The 19,458-nt window shown below is 34.8% G+C and overlaps 1 protein-coding gene across 7 annotated transcripts; it reads right to left on the bottom strand.

The window, feature by feature from the left end:
* Positions 1–1,488: 1,488 nt before the first annotated feature.
* LOC141720523 (putative methyltransferase PMT26) lies at positions 1,489–4,296 on the bottom strand. 7 transcript variants are annotated; one of them, XR_012574420.1, is made up of 8 exons: positions 4,059–4,296; positions 3,829–3,870; positions 3,652–3,723; positions 3,266–3,357; positions 3,071–3,161; positions 2,230–2,763; positions 1,896–2,022; positions 1,489–1,786 (listed from the first exon to the last, which is right to left on the bottom strand). XR_012574420.1 is itself a non-coding variant. In XM_074522984.1 (8 exons), the coding sequence occupies exons 5-8, from the start codon at positions 3,089–3,091 to the stop codon at positions 1,773–1,775; spliced, it is 264 nt and encodes an 87-aa protein (XP_074379085.1). In that variant the 5' UTR covers positions 3,092–3,161; positions 3,266–3,357; positions 3,652–3,723; positions 3,829–3,870; positions 4,059–4,296; the 3' UTR covers positions 1,489–1,772. The 7 variants fall into 7 exon arrangements, 2 of the variants coding, with proteins under 2 accessions (XP_074379085.1, XP_074379078.1); XM_074522984.1 differs by having other exon boundaries at positions 1,896–1,974; positions 2,230–2,379; XR_012574421.1 differs by lacking the exon at positions 3,266–3,357 and having other exon boundaries at positions 1,896–2,040.
* Positions 4,297–19,458: the final 15,162 nt, after the last annotated feature.

The following is a 19,458-nucleotide window of genomic DNA, read 5'->3' as shown; positions in this document are numbered from 1 at the left end:
ACAGCCTTAAAATTTTATAAATATCCCGAACTTAATAAAACATAATTTTTGTAATTTTTGGACAATTTTTAAAATGCAATTTATACCCACTTTTAACAATTAAACGAATCAACGCGCGGGTGAAATTAATCCCAAAAATTTCCAAAATAATTTTAAAATTCTGGGAATATTCCAAACTTAAATAAATACGAGTTTCATAATTTTTGAAGAATTCAGGAATTAAATACATATTTTACAAATAAATGCAATCAGGAAATCATACAAGGTTAAATAAAATATTGATTTCTAAATTCTATAAAATCCCAAAAATAATTATTGTAATTATAAAAACATAAAAACAATTTCAGAGACAATCCAAATATTTATACAAATAAATTTACATTAAATCCACTCTTAAAAGTAAAAACAATTCAGTACAATTTCATAATTAATTACGAGGACAACCCGATACACTATAAATCACACATACATAATAATTCATTCATTCAACACCGAGCTGACAAATATTATACACATAATTCATTTATTTAATAATTCCACAATTACACAGTTAATTAATATAAAAATACACGAGTCGTTATATGATCAATAACAATTTGCATTGATATGATCTTCTGTAAGTCTTCAAGGATCACATTTTCTCTAATTTCTGCCAAGTTAGAATGCTTTCTTAAAGTCAAAGCCTCTCCTACAAATGGATCATCAGCATTTAATCTTTCAAGACCACTTATAATTCCAGGTTTTCTAGATTGAGAACTTCCTCTCTAAATTTTCTTTAATATTTCAGAAGAATCTCTTCTAGGTGCTGGTTTCTTGCTTCCCCATAGTAGCTTATTTTTTTCTTCAAAAGTAAGTTCTGGCTTATCAGAGACTATGTCTTTAGAATCAGGATTTGATAAATCTGCTTGAATGGGGTTTAAGAAATCAACAACATGAGTAGAATCAGAGGTTGTGATTGGTTGAATAATAGTTTCTTCTTTATTAACTTGAGCAATGTCAGAGGTTAATTTCAGTTTTTCAGCCCAGTCAGCTCCATGAATCTTCCTTCTCTGGTGAGCTTGACTGACTTTTTCTTCTTCAGCAATTTCACCAGTATCAAAAGATTGAGTAACTGTCACTACAAGAAAAACGTCAATAGACATCGGTTATTGACTATTATGAAAGATGCAAAAAACCGATGTCTATGTGGGTGTAGTAAAAGGTCGCTGTTTTTCACATCGGTTCTGGACTGATGTGAAAAATAACATTATACATCGTTTCTAGATAAATAACCGATGTATTAGATATACTAAGACATCGGTTAGTAATCGATGTGAAAAACAAGAAACGATATCAATTGTGCCTATACAACAACAATTTCATAAATTGAAACGATATATTAGATATAATAAGACATCAGTCATTAACTGGTGTCTGTGGTTACATATTTACATAATATATATATATATATTAAAATATCAAAAACTAAAACAAGCAAAATGAATCACATCCAAATAACCATAACTTTCATTATTATTATTAAACTAATACAAAGTATTCCAATATACATCATTGACAAAATCAAAAACATAATTCTCAAATCTAAACATTATCAAGTCAAAATAAAATTTTCTTACTAGTCTTCTATGTTGAAGCAAATCATATTCCACAGCCTGTTACTAGATTATATGCAAACTATTTCATAGCAACCCATCACAGCAGATCATATTTCAGAGCAGTATATGCAGCCTGTTATATATAATGCTTTGGGGGCTTCACATTTCAAGTTTGCCCTATGGAGTAATGCCTGCTTGTCAAAGAGGTCATCAAGTGTTACTATAAATTGTCTATAAATTTCGATCAAAAACAAATGACATGCTTGAACACTGTGCGGGTGCGGGTTATGGTGCGCTCACCCTGATCAGGAGCTCCGGCCTTCAGTAAAACAGGCAATTCAAGTGCTGAATTGCGAAGCTCCACTTTCCTCGCTTCCACCTAAAATGCTTAGGTTAAATCATCCAAGTACAGGCTCGAATTCTAATACTAGAACATCAAGTGTTGCTGTTAGATTTGTCAAGTCATTGTTACGAGTTTTTATTGCAAGTATCAACATAATTTATGTTGTTCATGATTATACGAAGACTATATAGCTGAAGCTTAAATAAGAATGGTGAAACTTAATATAAACTGTGCTTTTTTGAAGAGATGGAAGGGAGGACATATGCAATATGAGAATGTTAAGAAAGTAACCTTCTGTATGGTGTAGATATAAGGAAGAGCCCCTTGCATCATCTGGGTCCCTCCGCCAGGAAATAAAAGGTATTCACCACTAATTTTAACCCAATTTTGGTGTCCCTTATATTCTGCGAGCTGTGTGTAGGGAACATTATGGTACCATATCTATATAACAAAGATCAAGAGTCCGTATAACCGATTAGAGATGGAGACAAAAGCAAATGATACAGAAAAAACGATTTCAAATTGGTATGGAAATGATAACTAAACACCAATAAATAAGAAATCAGGTGTTTCTAAAGCTAGTATACCTTTTCCCTGCTCATGGGGCATTGAATTGGACGCTGGTATTTTCCAGGAAGTGAAACTAGGCATGTTGGTGGGTCATCTGGACAATATCTCTCCTTATGTTCAAAATGCCATGTACTTCTAAGTCTCCTTATTGCTTGTAAATTATCAAGGCATGGAATGTAATCTGGCCCAGCTGTAACATTACAAACTTTCCAGTCAGACCCGGTTTCTGGAGCAGGTTCTGAAGATTTTTACATTCTGGAAATGCGAAGGATAAATTTAAGGTGAGAAAATTGTACTTTGACTATCAATTTCTGCTATGTTGTTGCTTGTCACTAATGCTTACCTTGGGTTATCTTCCTGTCAAGGCAAAATTACTACATCATGTGGATGATCTATCACAAAGTATCGAAAAACAACTAAATGGTGCACATGAGCTAGTTGAAAATTTGGAAAACTCAATCAGACCCATACTTTAAGTAACTAACTGAGTTGCAAGGATAAAATGCATGGAACAAGTCGAAGAAATATCCCAAAGGGTGCAGCTGTTAAAAAAGAAACTTGCCTGGGCCCATGTATATGACATAGATGATCAAATCCAGCAAGAAGATAAAAGGATTGAAAAACTGAAAGGCCGGATACCTTATTGTCAAAACCTAATTGAACAACAAACTGTAAGTAATAAGCTCTGTTACATATTACATTAATGAATTATTGTATTTAATGATTATGCAAGTGAGAAGAGATAACATTTCTTTACTTCTCTGTTAAACTTACTTGCATGGCTGCAATGAGTGTCAGGTCATGCGGTTGTTGTCACCTTTAAAACGTGCATAAGTATATCTTCTCTTACTATAATTCAATATAAAATTTAATTAGGAAGTGACCGGTTTGGGTTACCATTATAAGTGACTGGTTTGGGTTACCATTACAAGTCCTACAATAAAAGAATTTTTAAGCCCTTCTCTCCCCAAAGAATACTCAAGTTACTCTGGTCACCATGCCATCACATATCATACCCAAATTCTAAATTTAAGTAATTTCTTTTTAGTTAACAAAATATGTCCCAACTAACAAATTATTAGAGAGTTCAAATTCAGTACTAATAACCAAAACAACTCTAAACAAAGAAATTCGAAAGCACACCTGGATTCAATACTCTAATGCACCTTGTTATGAAACTTAACATTCAATTAGGCCTTGAAATTTCATAAGAAGCTGCCAAAATTAAGAAAACTCAATAAAAATACAATTTATAGCAATAAAAAGATACCCATCAAATGAAATACAGGAAAAGTTAGAAAAAGAGTAAAAGATTCAAACTTGGAGATTGTAGCCTCAAACCCACAAAAACCTTGGTTGCAGCTGCCAAAATTACAAAATATACACAATTAAACCAATAATCTGTACAACTGATTAAACCAAATACAAAAACAAAAAAAAACCCACATCAACAAAACAATCAAGAACCAAAATCAAGCAACCCATTTCATAAAAAGAAAGAATTAAAAACCAAAAATTGAATTTTGAGAAGAAATTAGAATAACACTTACACAGCGGAGTCGAGCTAGGGTTCAACCTCCTTTGCACAAATCGGCCAATATTCAACCTCCTTTGCACAAATCGTCCAAAACTTGCAGCTAATCAGCCATTTCAGTTGAAAGTTAGGGTTCGATTACTTGAAATCTAGGATTCAAATTAGGGGTTTTAAACCTACAGCTCTAATTAAGATAATATAAGTTAGGGTTTCAATGTAGAAGGCTGAGAGTAAGTGAGTGAGAGAGAATCGTGAAAGAGTTTAAGGGGGATATGTTTTTAGCAAAGAGGGGGAAATGTTTTCGTTAAGGGGTTGTTTTCCGCGTGTTTTTAAAAAGTAGTTTAAACATCAGTTTTGATTTTAACTGATGTAAAAAAATGGTCTTTAACATCATTTTGGAACAAACCGATGTTAACATCGGTCCTTAATGACAATGATGTTTATGAGGTGATGTCTATTGGTCCTTTTCTTGTAGTGTGTATAGATTGGATCTATCAGTATTTGTGATTTAGTTGCTTTAGATACTGATTTCTTATTTGCAACAGCTTTGGCTTTAGGCTTTGAAAGCTTTGACTTCTCTCCTATCTTCTGTTTCCTTTTATGCTTTCTGTCAGCAGTTAAGATAGCTTGAGATCTGAGAGATCTTTCATCCTCTTCTTGACTTACATCCTTTATAACCACACCTTTGGGTGGTCTGTTCAAAGGATCATCTTCAAAAAGATCTTGAGAGATAACATCAATATTAGTATTTACTAACTTCATGGATTTCTTGAAGTCTTCCTTCATTTTCCTTAGATGTTCTAGATCAACTCCGGGATTTTCTCTTTCAAAGATTCTTCTACTCACCTCATAGTCAAATGATTGAATCTTTGGATCCTTCACCTCAGAGTCAAATACTTGAATCTTTGGATCCTTATAAAATAGAGTTGTCTTTCTGCCTTTCACTTATAGAGTTTGAAGATATTGACTTGCTTCTGCACCAACTTCTATCTCCAGAATACCATGGTCTTCATCAGCAGTTGTGACTTGTAAAGTTTGTTGAGTTTTTGTAGTCACAATCAATTCTCTAACTCTTCTTTCACTTCTCTTACTTTCTCCACCTTGTCTAGATTGAGATCTAGTGATTGCTTTTGATGAACCACTAATTCCAACTAGCTCTTCACCTCTTCTCCTTTCACTATCCTTCTGTCCCCCTTATTACCTCCATCGGGATTTTCATCATCAGTATTTGTCAATGTCAGCTGCTTGCATTTAGACTGAATAATTTTCTCCCCTTTTTTGGTATCATCACTAAGCAATAGAGAAATAATCAGCTCCATTAAAATCTGTACCTTTGTAAGTTGATCAGACATTTGAACTTGCTTCGCTTCCAATCTAGCTTGATTAGCTTTAATTACAGTTTGTCTAACAATAATTGGTGCAATTTGTTTCTGAATTTCCTGATGAACAGTGAGCCTTGAAGCAATCAATGATTCTTTAATCTAATTGATTTGAGAAGTAGTTGTTTCTTGAGCTATATGTAAGGATCTGACAACTAGAGTAGATGCTTTCAGATGAGTCAGCATATCAGAATTTTAAATTCACTTTTCAGTTCTTTCCAGATGTTCAATAGCATTTTTTCTGGAAATAGGATATGTATCATCTTTCCATTTAGCATTCCAGAGATCATCAAAATAATCCTGCTTCTTTTTGGCATCTAACTCTTTCATTTTCTGTTGCCTTACATGTGTAGGCATATATTTAGGGAAGAAAAGATTATCTTCAGGATCTATAAGAAGATTATAAATAATATTAGCTTCTTCACCATTATTAGTTTCTCCCTTTGCAACTGGATTTTGTACTATATGCTGAACTTCCTCACCGGCTTCAGTATTTAAGATAGAATCATAAATTGGTGCAGTATGTGATCCAGCAGCTTCAGAAGCTTCAATACCAGCAGTAGTAAACTCCATATCTTCAAGTATTGTAGATAAATGAACTAGAGCTTCTAAATTTTCTTCTAGAACCTCGGTTCCTGTAGATTGTTGTGGTGACCCTGAAATGGAGGAAACTTTATGAACGGACTGTTGTGTTACTGCATCTTCAGCAACAACATGGATTACTTCAGGTGGTGGAATAGTAAAGTGAATGGACTATTTTTCAACAAAAACAAGGATTGTTTTATGTGGTGGAATAGGAGATTGAATGGACGGCAAGAAAGTATCAGTACTTAGACCTGCAGAGAGATTAGCAACACTTGGTACATCAGAGTTTATCAAAGTGTCAATAAACAGTTGATCAACAGCTATTTCATGTGTACTCTGTGCACCTGTAAAATATAACAACTATCACTTAATCTCTATATTCTTTTAAAGTAGTCTCGCTACTCCTCACACCACACAGCTCATGACTTTCAATAGTCAGAGTTTCCTCACAAGGATTACTAAATCCTATCTCTCATCTACCTTTCCTTTTGCCAGGAAGGATCCTACCTCTCTTTAATTCTGTTTTTCTCTAAATATTTTCACACAACTCACAAAAAAGCTCAGAAAGATTGTCCTACAGAAATAAGAGATGGCTAAAGAAGGGTGGTATGCGGTTATACAACTAGAGATAATCCTTAAATAAGGTCTATAAATAATCATACCAACAGGATTTAAAATATGCATAATAAATGCTGAAAATACCAAATCAGTATTTAGAATAAATGTTGATAAAGTAATAACAACCTTGTGAATCTGAAGACACAATTAAACTCATAGTGAACACTGTGGTTATGACAGTTGTTGTTCACCAATTATGGAAACCTCCATTTGAATTGGAGAGGATTTGATTAGGTTACTGTCATGTACCATGATCTCAAACCTTGTTCTTCTTGCAAAGAACTGAAACTTGAATGTGTTTATTAAAAGCTTTCATAGGGTCTTCAGTAAAAACTGATGAAACCCCTGTGTCTCTGTTAGTATCATTGAGATCTACCTCATCATATAATCTCTAACCAACTTAATGTTGTTTCTGAGTGGTGAGCATAATTTCAAGAACCATGCCACTTGATTTTGGCACATTTGCGAAATGGATTCAAGTGTTTCTTTAGTTAAGAAGAAATTTAAGATATAAGATTTATGATTTTGAGATTGAGTGTGGACAACTTTCTTGGAGATAAAAAGAAAGTTTCAAAGAATTTTGATAGACCATAACACTCAAAGATTATAATTCTCATGAGATCAGAATTAAATCTTTCATAAATTTCTTCTATGAAATCAATTTCTTCCTGTAATGTGCTCAATCTGTACTGTAGTGAATATATGAACTCAAAAAGAGATTAGTTTCTCACATGCAGTATCGAAAAATTTCTTCAATTAAGCATGCAGTACTAATTGAAATATTAACAGTCATAATCATTCAAGCATAAACAAGACAGTAAATATTCATTCAATTAAGGAATTAAAGAAGGAAAAAGTTATTTTCATTAATATTTAAGAAGCAGAGTACAATATTTAGATTTTTAAACATAAAAACCTAACTTAATATAACCACTCGGACTTCTTCTGCCTCTTTGCATCCTGCTCCGCCCTCATCGCCCTACGATGATAAATCCTACTCATTATCCCTGCAAGAGAGATGATATTCTCTTGCAACTCAAGAGCTGCCTGACGGAAACGTTTCGCCAACTCATCACATAGTTCTTCCTTGAGAAGAACTTCGCTGGTGAAGAAATACAGTTCCACCTAATCATCCCAAAAGAGATGATCATAGACTGAGTCTGGAACTTTAGTTGGATGATAGATTTCACCACCAATATGAACTCGAACTCCGTATGGATCAAAGTACATCTTTTCATCACTTGGATTGAAGATTGACATGTAACATCCACCGTTGCGGTTGTAGAATTGGGGTTGAGGCATTTTTGATGAGTGTTTTGAAGTTTTGGACAAAAAAATTGAGAATATGAGGAGTTGTGTATGAAAAGGTAGTGAGAAGTTTGTAAGTGGAGGGTAAGTATTTATAGCAGAGGAGATAAAACTGAAAAGACTCTTTGATTAACTATGTAATAATTAAACACAGTATATATACACGATTACGCGTATCTAGGTAAACAAAAAGTAATCTCTCTCTTCAGATTCCTATTCCCAATGTAAGTACTCGAGTGTTGATAGATACTTACAGCAATAGATAACCCATGCAAGTTATTAAAAGATATTCCACTAACTCAGTTTTAATTAAAAATACCGAGTAACCATTTATTTCGAATAAATTCAAAATAATCAATGAAATATAATAGTTAATCAAGATTTGACCATTAGCAGTATTTAATCACAACTATCAACATTAGTCAATCAACACTAGTTTGACCAATATCAGAATTTAACAACTACTGTCAGGATCTATTAGTTAAAACAAGTTTGACCAATATCAGAGCTTATACACATAATCAGAGTTTAACATGCAGATGCTAAATGAATTTAATTGCATGCTTGCATGGCATCAGAACTTAAACACAATTATCAATAACTATCAAGTATTGACACATAATGATAAGATACCAGACTCTAACTATCAGTAGTTATTTCTTAATTATTAGAGTTTGAGAATTGCCCTGATATCATTCCCAATTTATTCACCAATCTTGTGAAAGTAGCTTCACAGAGAGGCTTAGTGAATATATCTGCTAATTGCTGAACTGTTGGAACAAAGACCATTTCCAATGTACCTGCTTCCACATGTTCCCTTATGAAATGGTACCTGATGCTGATGTGTTTAGTCATTGAATGTTGCACTGGATTTTCTATCATTGCAATATCACTTTAATTATCACAATATACAGGAATAGCAGAATAGTCTAACCCATAATCCTGTAACTGATTCTTCATCCATAGAATCTGCACACAACAGCTTCCTGCAGCAATATATTCTGCTTCTGCAGTTGTTGTGGAAATTGACTTTTATTTCTTGCTATACCAAGAAACCAATATGCCACCAAGAAACTGACAGCTTCTAGAAGTACTTTTCCTGTCTATTTTGCATCCTGCAAAATCAGCATCTGAATATCCAATTAGTTTAAAGTCTGAATCTCTAGGATACCATAATCCCAGATTAATGGTCCCTTAGAGATATTTAAAAATTATTTTCGCAGCTAATAGATGAGGTTCCCTTGGATCGGCTTGGAACCTTGCACAGAGACAGGCAGCATACATGATATCAGGACTACTAGCAGTCAAATATAAGGGTGATCCAATCATACCTCTGTAGTTAGTTATATCTATTGAAGAACCAGTATTTAAATCTAACTTGGTTGTAGTGGCCATGGGAGTTGATGTAGTTGAGCTGTCTTGTATTCCAAATACTTTGAGGAAATTCCTGGTGTTATTGGATTGATTTATGAAGATCCCTTCATTAGTCTGTTTAACTTGTAACCCTAAAAAATAACTCAATTCTCCCATCATACTCATTTGATATCTAGACTGCATTAGCTTTGCAAATCTCTCACAAAGTTTATCATTAGTAGATCCAAAAATGATATCATCAACAAATATCTGTATTAATAACAAGTCCTTATCATGGTATTTATAAAAGAGAGTTTTGTCAACTGTACCTCTTGTGAAACCACTTTCTAACATAAATAGAGCAAGTGTTTCATAGGCCCTTGGAGCTTGTTTTAGTCCATAGAGTGCTTTATTCAGTAAGTAGACATGATCTGGATAATTTGGATTAATGAACCCTGGAGGCTGTTCAATATAAACTTCCTCTTCAAGTTCTCCTTTTAGAAATGCACTATTTACATCTATTTGGAAGACTTTAAACTTCTTGTGAGCAGCATAGGCTAGAAAGATTCTTATTGTCTCAAGCCTTGCAACTGGAGCAAAAGTCTCATCATAATAAATGCATTCTTGTTGTAAATAACCCTTTCTAACCATTCTTGCTTTGTTTCTTATAATAATTCCCCCACTATCAGTTTTGTTTCTGAACACCCACTTTGTGCCTACTACAGATCTGTTCTTTGGTCTTGGCACAAAAGTCCAGACTTTGTTCCTTTCAAATTCATTAAGCTCCTCTTGCATTGCTGTAACCCAGTCAACATCTTGAAGAACTTCTTCCACCTTCTTGGGTTAAGTTTGAGATAAAAAAGAATGATAGAGATATTATTTTGAGTGTCTTTTCTGGTTCTTACACCACTATCAGGATTTCCAATGATCAAGTCAGATGTGTGTTACTTAGACCATTTTCTTGCAGATGGAAGTTGACTCCTTGAAGAAGACCCTCCCCCTTGATCCATAAACTCTCTGTTATTTCTTTGACTAGTACCACTATCATAGGGGTGGAAAAATCGACACGACCCGAAACCCGACACAAAACCGACATGAGAAAATATGTAACACCCCCAAATCCGGGGTCGGGGATCCGGGTTGTCACGAGTTCCATTTCCCTTAATAACACCCAATCTCAATAAATAATCAACTACTCTGTACTGTGACCCCACAATAACACACACACCACAAGTTATAGTCTCAGAGATGAATATCCAAAAATAATCACAAGTCATTTTATTTCACAATTATCTGCCAATACACCTTAAAAGGGTTTCTGAATAATTTACATTTCTTTGCCATTATTACAATTCATAAATATACATAAATCTGGTACATCAAAAGTTTAAGCCTAGCCTATTGGTAGTTCCTACCTCAGCTACAGCGACATCAATGCCTATAGGAAACTGCGGAACGTTTCCTATCCGCTCGCGAATTGGGAGCTTGGTCCTGTTCATCTTTTCTATCTGTTGTTGTGTGATGAAAGAAGAAAGCAAGGGTGAGCAGCAAGCCCACCAAAATAATATGTATAATGATTAACAATATATGAGCCTTCTCATAGTACTCATGAAAGTCTTGGTCAAAAGAAATCAACCAAGTTTGATATCTTAATGCGATAAAGTCGCAAAATATGCAGTATATATACATATATACTTTTCAAAATCTTGGAAGTCCTCTTTCATGCATAATATACACAGAGTTCCAGTTTATAACTGTATAAAACTATCGTTGCCAGGTGATCTCATATATCTAACCTTGTCTCAACATTTTTCTGAAAATCTTTGACATACATAAGATAATCATTTACTAGATATAAGTTTAAAAGATGAAGTTACAAGATACTCCAATATACTTATATCTTTTCCAAATACTACTTGAACTACCACCGTTCAAGTTATAATTAGTTTCAAAAGTTCATCACATAGATGAGACTACAAGATAATACTTGAATAGATTCAATCTTTGAAATATTATTGAATGAAATGAAGTTACGAGATACTTCATTAAGTCCCGATATATATATACACCTATATATATCTCTCATACATTTCCTGAAAACCTCTGTCATGTAAAGTATGAACAGAGTTGCAATATCCAATGAATTTGGAAAGAAAAGAAATTTTGGCATAAACCTGATATCTTGCTGATCAGGCAAAGATACCAATAAGTAACCTTTTCTACTAGTAGATGGATGAATCCCCCGCCGGTCATCACCCTGGCCTCATTAGGACCTTGTGCTGGACCGCCACCCGACCTCTTACGCGTTGATGGACTGCCACCCAGCCACTTACACTTTGATAGACCGTACCCCGGCCTGTCGCTTATGTCGACTCAATTAGATGGGCTTACTTCCCGAACGTTGGGTAAGTAATCAATTCATTTGTTTTCTCAAAACAGGAACCATGTTGCGAATGTAAAATACACCACAGAGCTGGATCCCCCAGGTTTTGAGCAAGTATTTAAATCCCCTTTGAAAGGAAGATCTTAAATATAAAAATGAGTTTTGGGGTCCACTCTAACTTTAAAAATCATTTTGAAGACTCGAAAACATTTTTAAGAATGTTTGGAGTACTGCTGATTTATTAAAATAAATCAGTCCCAATATATTTAGAAAATATCTGAATATTATTATTTAAATAATATTCCCATAAAGAATATTCTTTATAAAAATAATTGAAGTAGAAGTTTTAAAACTCATACTTGAAATGGATATTAAATAACCAAAGATATACTTATACGAAAGTATAATCTTTATTTGAATAATCGAAAATAAGTTTGATTATCGAACATTATTCTTTAATAAAATAAAGAATATTATTAAATACTAAGAGGAGTCATAATACCTCGAATGAATATTATAAATAATATTCATTAAATAAAATAAAGTGAGTCATATGTCCTCAAATGAATATCCAATTAATAATCATTAAATATAATAAACAGAGTCATAAGTCCTCGAATAAATATTCAAATAATATTCATTAAATAATATAAAGTTATCGAATAAACCTTATTCGATTAATAGTTTTAAAAACTATTCATATATATATATATATATAATATACTCGGGAACATCGACTCCCGGTTTAGAAATATGTTCACCTTTTGATCCCCTATACTAAGGGTAAACTCAAATACCGCTTATCTCTAGCATAGGTATTATGCAACTATAAGCATTTGAACCAACAGATATATAAATCAAGAATATGGAACAGGCATGCATATATACCATATCACATGCTACAATATATCGCAAGAATTTGCTAATAACAAATATGCATTTATCGCAAGATCATGCATATACACATATACATCACAACAACAGTTATACGGGTAGAAAACTTGCCTAAGTGCTCCCGGATAGGCTTAAGCTTAGAGTGGGTCCGATAACCTATGAACAACAACATAAGTCGGAATTAAACCCCGGTTGCTTAAGAAACTAGACTTTAACCATTTAGAGTCCTAACGTTCGCTTTCGCGCTTAACGATTTACTTAAGTCGCTCGAGTATCCTCGGCTCCACCATTTTTAATAAATTAACCATTAAGGGTTTTAAGGCGATTCTTTCGCGAGTGTCTTACCAACTGCCTAATACACTTTACATAAATGATTCATACTCCTATTTAGTCCTTTAAGGTCTTTAACCTATGTTTCAAAGTAAGGCGAGTGGTAATGGTTCGGTCGCGAAACACCGTTACTTAAAACGGTCATTTCTCCTAAACCGTACATCGGAATCAAACGAACTACATATCAAAACGAAGCTCGTAACATGAACTATCTAATCATGGCAATGGTCAAAACCTAGCAGTGAGTTCACGGGTCCTAATGTTAAGAACAAAAACAGCCTAAAGTAAATCGGACATTACGACGGCTATGTTTACGCGATTTCCCAATTTTATACCATCTCAAATCGACCACCAATCAATCCCAATTCATTCATACAACCAACATCCATCCAAAACACACTACAACAGTCCCAACACCTCAAGTTCTTCCAATTTATGTTATTCTCATCATGAATTTAAACTATACTTAATTCCTTTAACAAATCAACAATATTCAACATTCATTTCACTACCACTCCAACCCAAACTCTAAACAAACAAGCTTCATGCTTCACATATACTATATCAATCATAACCATTCCTAAATACTCAAAACTAAAGCTAGGGTTTGGATTTTATACCTTCTTGAAGCTTCTTAACACAACACAAGAGCTTTGAATGCCTAAAGAACCTTGATCCTTGCTTGTATAACCTTAAACTTTCATAAAAATTCAAGAAACTAAAGTTATTTCTTTGAAAGTTACTATTCACCATCTTCTTCCTTGAATTATTGGAAGAGATTGTGAAGGAATTTGAAGCTTAAACTCATGGAATAGCTATATCTATGCATAAAGAGTACTAGATAATTATCTTACCAATTAAGGAAGCTTGAAACTTGAATTTTGAAATTCTTCTTTTTGAAAATGGGGAAAAGCCGAGAGCAAGCTTGGAAGAAAGAGAGATTTTTGTGTTTTTATGATTTTTTTTGATTTTCCTTGGTTGGTTTTGTTTTGATTTTGGTTAATTACCTTATTAACCTTGAACTTTGTGTGGTTATCATTCATCCACACCTCCTTCCCCCCTATGTCATTCTTATGTCACCTTGTGATGTCATCATCCCTTACTTGCCCTCTTCTTATTGGTTGGATGACCTCATAATCCCTAACCTCCTTGATTAACTCCTAATTGTTTGTCTAATGACCGCTGATCTGTTATACGGTTCGCTTAACTTTCGTTCTCGTTTCTCATTTGAGGGATCATACCCGGGATCTTATTACTTAGGTTCCCTTAACCTTTCTCAATACATTATCTCCCTTTTATGATCCTCTCTTATAATCCTTGAATTTAGATCCTTTTTATCATGTTACCTTATACTCAATTCTTTCGGTATCTGGTGGATTTTCAGGAAAAATCAAAGTGTTCGGATTTGGATTCTGACGATCTTTACATACACTTATATCCCATATAAAGTACTAATAAGATCTCAGAATAACAATAAAAGAACCCCTACATAGTGTGGCATGAAAAGTTTTCTCATTCAGCATAATCTGCAAAATCACTATTCATAAGGGTTTCAAAAATTCCAAAATTTGGGGTTATTACAGTCTCCCCTCCTTAAAAGGATTCCGTCCCGGAATCAGATAGAAAATGAATAGGGATACTCTCTTAACATTGCACTTTCTAACTCTCGAGTAAATTTTCCCACATTGTGGTTCTTCCATCAAACTCTGAATAGTTTGATAACCCTTCTCCTAATCACTTGTTCCTTTTCACTCTATAACCCTTCCTGGTTGCTCCATATAGGTTACGCCGGGTTGCATGTCTATGTGCTCATATGCCCCTATTTATCTGGCATCCGAATTACACTTCCTTAACATTGATACGTGGAACACGTTAAGAACTTGCTACATGATCGGGGGTAGGGCTAGCTCATATGCTAGCTTCCCAATACGTCTTAATATATCCAAGGGTTCAACAAATTGTAGACTTAGCTTTCCTTTCTTTCCGAACCTCATCAATCCTTTCCAAGGGATACCTATAACATTACTAGGTCCCCTATTTCATACTCTTTGTCCTTTCGAGTCAATTTAGCATACCTCTTATGTCCATCTTGGGTTACTACCAGCCGTCCTCTGATTAGATCTATTATATCCCTGGTCCTTTGGACTACTGCGGGTCCGAGCATCTTGCGCTCTTACAACTTCATTCTAACATAAGGGAGATCGACCTTGTCTTCCCTCAAGGATCTCATAAGGCGATATCTCAATACTGACATATGATCTACTGTCGTAAGAAAACTCAATCCGTGTTAAGTGACCATTTCAAATTCTTTCAAGTCTATTGCACAGACTCTCATCATAGCTTCTAGCATTATAGCTTTTGCTTCTCAATACCCATTCTTTTCCAGTTCGTAGTCATTACTATCTTCCGTACCTAATACTATACTGGTCATACTTTTGCTCGTTAGCGTTCTATAACTTTTTAATAACCATGTCAACCTTAGTATCACGAATGTGTTAGATTCGGAATACCACCGTACTGATACTACTCCTTTCTAGCAACTTCTATCTTTGAAAGTTTGATCCATCATATAGAAGTAAAAGAATTCATTGAGAGATCACTATGATCATGAACACTTGTTACATTGCATAGTTAGTACAGAAGGTGGCCAGCCTTTAGTACTTGACAAGCAATTAAACAATAGCTAGTATCCTACTCGGCTTCTATCACACAGATAGATAGTCATTCGGCAATACCTCCCCTTCTGGAAGGGTTGTTCTTCTCAGTTTATATGAAATGAAAAGAAGAGAAAAGAACGAATTGAAGAGAATTGTATATATGAAAAAAAATATACTACCACAAAATATCTGGCTTGGAACCTACCTCTAAACTATAGAGGTTTGTCATAGGAGAACAAAACATATGTGTATATATATCAAGTATTATTGCATCGCATTTCACATGCTTAAATATTTTTGCTATTCCATCCATCATTCTATGGACCCTTGCTCTTCCTCGAGCTTATACACAATCACCTTTGAAGCTCCCTCGACATCGAAAATCGAATCTGGGATTTCATTCTAGATATCATCGTTACTAGAATTCTATGCTTGCATCGCAACCTTTCTCGTATAGTCATACGACCCTCTATTGATAAGGAGGAATAAATATTCAATAGGTAAATAATTTACTTAATTAGTCTATTCAATGGTAACTTATACACCACCACGACCCGATTAGTGGTACTCAATCTCAACATCCATTCCAATACAACTCTCACGGTTGTAATCGACTCATTACTCGCAGAATCATTGCTGCATTACTATGGTCCACCACTGACCTACTATCATCATTCACTTTCCATGAAATCTTAATATCTAACCATACGGAGTCCATACATGTCGTATAGAATACTTCTAAGGAGTTAACATAACCACCAATCATAATTCATGAAGAACACTCCAAACTCTGACGTACTTTCATGACATGAAGTAGATAAAATTGCAGAAGAGTTTCAGTCAAAGCAACGATAGCAGGTTAATACCATTCTTAATCGTATGCCTTAAATAGAAGACTTAACTCAAGGGTTCGTCTAGTCCTTTTTGAAACATGGTCCTGGCTTATCTCAAGATAGTATCTTCTGAGATAGATAGCCTGCTCATGGCGATTACACGAATTAAACCTTTACCAATAACTATTACGGTTGGGTATTGCACAGTCATCAGAAGGAATGTCAATCTTCCAAACCATAATACAACCTTCATAGCTTTAACCATCATCACTGTATTCCTTTGGCACAAGCGCCTATAATTATCCTCTTACCTTTAAAGTGTCGGCCACCTCTTTGGCCTTTCCTGATAGTAAAATTTCCTTACAGTCAATGTCATTTTAACCACCTCCAAATAAATTTTCTACCTCATTTCAATCACAGCTTATGTGAAGATGTTTTCCTTAAAATCTGATGAGTAAAAAAAAATCACCATTTTTCCATAAGTTATTGCCTCATTCTTTAGAGGTTAATCACTGTCACGACTGACTCTCAATCATACTTAGAACATCTTTTATCTTAAGTCCTAATTGCCCTGAATAATTTTGACCATTACTGGTTCGATCCATACTTTCTCGTGGTTTAACACGTGCCCCACTTGGCATCAATAGAATTACGTCATATTTCCTTTATCAACATTTCTATTTTTGAGAATTTTGAATATTACCTTTCTCCTTGTAAAACCTCTAAGGTTATCCTTGAATCGTTCCTCCTGTATTCCCTAGATACAGGGCATATCAAAATACCCTTTACTAATACTAGAACCATTGTCTATGTGTTTCTGAAAAATTTCTCCACTGATACTTAAAGGTTGTTATTACCTTAATCCTTTCCAATTCATACTGTCAAAACTCATACTATACCTATTAAGGGTGAAATGCCAACCTTTATGCATTCCCCTAGGATTCGTTTTAAGTTACCGATGTTCTATCCTTAATTCCACCTTTAAAAAGGTACATGCATCCTTCCATGGATAAATCAAGTCATATATCCCTGATAAGGGTGTCTTATTCAATCATTCCCACCTCGATAGTATATGCCTAATTTCACAATAACATCTGTATTCAAAATGAGGTCAATCAATATGGCCTCCAAAAGATAGCAACGGTTATCCGCTTTTCTTGCCTAATTTGGTAACGATAACAAGGATGTTCTGGAAGATATTGGTCGTGTTCAACGTGAACCTCTTCTTAATAATTCCTTATTTACTTTCGTTGTTTATCTCAACAGTCACCTCAATGTTGGGATATCTTTCATACCTGGCGTCTCCCTTTCTGGGTATCGAGCCACCGGTCTTACATTTCACATTCTTGAAGGTCACTTCCTTCATCCAATTTTCCTAATTTTTTACTTCCTTGTCTCCTCAGTCTATCCGCGTCTCATTATTTATCCTTCGAATTATCTCAAGGTTTCCTCGAATCCTCCCAACTTACAGGGGATAAAATATATGTATCTCTTATGCCTTCACCCATCAATTTTAACCCATGGTGAATCACCCTCATCCTGACGAATGCATACTTTTCTATTTCTATTGCTACGAGTCTTTAGGGTTTCCTCATACCCAACTCCCTTATCATACCTCAAACTCTATTGCCTTTATATTCCTTTCCACTTCAGTTTCTTTTTATTTTCCTTTCTCTTATCATTATTTCATGAACCAACACAACATAAGCATTGATTTCAAACATCCCGTCATTCTGGATTCGTGTCCTCAGAACGAATCTTAATAACTTTTACAACTTAGATTCATAATTCATCATACTCGTCTGCCTTTGTTCTGGCTCTAAAGCTTTTACACTATCTCCATAACCTTGGGACGTACTTTCCTGAAAACAATTGACTGAACTTAAATCAGTTTATTATAATCTCTTGCTCCGTGCCTTCCTTGGCCTTTCACCAGCGGGTGGTCTCTCTCTTAGGAGGGTAAGTGACAAAACAGTCTATTGTGATTCGTTAATCATTTAGAATCTCAAATGATTCCTATATTTCCTTTAGCCAGGCTCTTGCCCCGACTGGGTCAACCTGTTCCTTGGAAGTCTGAGAGCTTAGCGATTTAAAGGTCATGAAAGAATTTCCTACCGCATTGTTTCCTCAAGGTGGTGGTTGGGGATAATAGTCTAAGTCCTTTTTAGACAGGTCCATGAATTGCCGTATAGGACTACCGTCTCGGGTCTCCTTTCCTTACTCGACTTTCTATTTCCTTAGTATGAAATGTTTCATCCTTCTCCTATACTTGGGGTTATCTTATACGTTAAAATCCTCATTTTCCACTTCATTATGTTATGGGTTCCTTCTATCTTGATGGCGTCCTCCCTGACTATCACATTCAGGGTTTGCCCTTAATCTTATTCCTTGAACTATGACTTTTATCTAAGATCTCATCTTTAAGCTCTTAAACATTTGGAACCCAAATTCTATAGGAATACCTCATTATTCCCTTATCATCTTTCTCGGTATTAATCTCATATCTATTTGTCGGCTCTCTGCCTTCATTCATCACCTTTTCTGGCACAATATGTTCTTTTCCAAAAAATCGGTCTGTATTGCAATCTCAAACAGCTTTTCGGTACCGGCTCCGGTTACCTTCACTTCTATTTCCATTTTCTCAAAATCTCTTATAAACTCTCACAAAGACATTGTTATCTTGAGTTTCTCCTTTTTACTAAGGGCATCAGCCACCACATTAGCTTTCCCTGAATGATAAAGAATCTCCCAATCATAATTCTTGATTAGCTCTAACCACCTCATTTGGCGCATGTTGAGCTCTTTCTGCGTGAAAATGTACTAAAGCACTTATGGCTTAGGTAAATCTCACACTTCTCTCCATACAAGTAGTGCCTCCAATCTTTAGGGCAAAACTATTGCCACTAGCCCAAGCTCATGGGTGGGGATATCGAATTTTATATTCCCTTAATTTTCTTGATGCGTACGTGAGTACCTTGTTGTGTTGTATAAGAGCACCCTAATTCCTTATGCGAAGCGTCAATACAAATCACAAAATCTCCTTTTTCCATCCGACAATGCCAACATAGGGGTCGTC

The sequence above is a fragment of the Apium graveolens genome, chromosome 1 (genome assembly GCF_009905375.1).
Source record: "Apium graveolens cultivar Ventura chromosome 1, ASM990537v1, whole genome shotgun sequence".
Classification (NCBI taxonomy): Eukaryota; Viridiplantae; Streptophyta; class Magnoliopsida; order Apiales; family Apiaceae; genus Apium; species Apium graveolens.
The sequence above is the reverse complement of the archived record's forward strand: the minus strand, read 5'-3'. Positions and strand labels throughout refer to the sequence as shown.

Bases quoted from the DNA above. Each gene is read 5' to 3' on its own strand.
- LOC141720523 (XM_074522984.1), bottom strand. From the start codon at position 3,091: ATGTCATATACATGGGCCCAG. The intron at 2,380-3,070 runs GCAAGTTTCTTT...TTTGTTATATAG, and splicing joins TGTCATATACATGGGCCCAG to ATATGGTACCATAATGTTCC. The intron at 1,975-2,229 runs GTTACTTTCTTA...TAAGCATTTTAG, and splicing joins ATATCTACACCATACAGAAG to GTGGAAGCGAGGAAAGTGGA.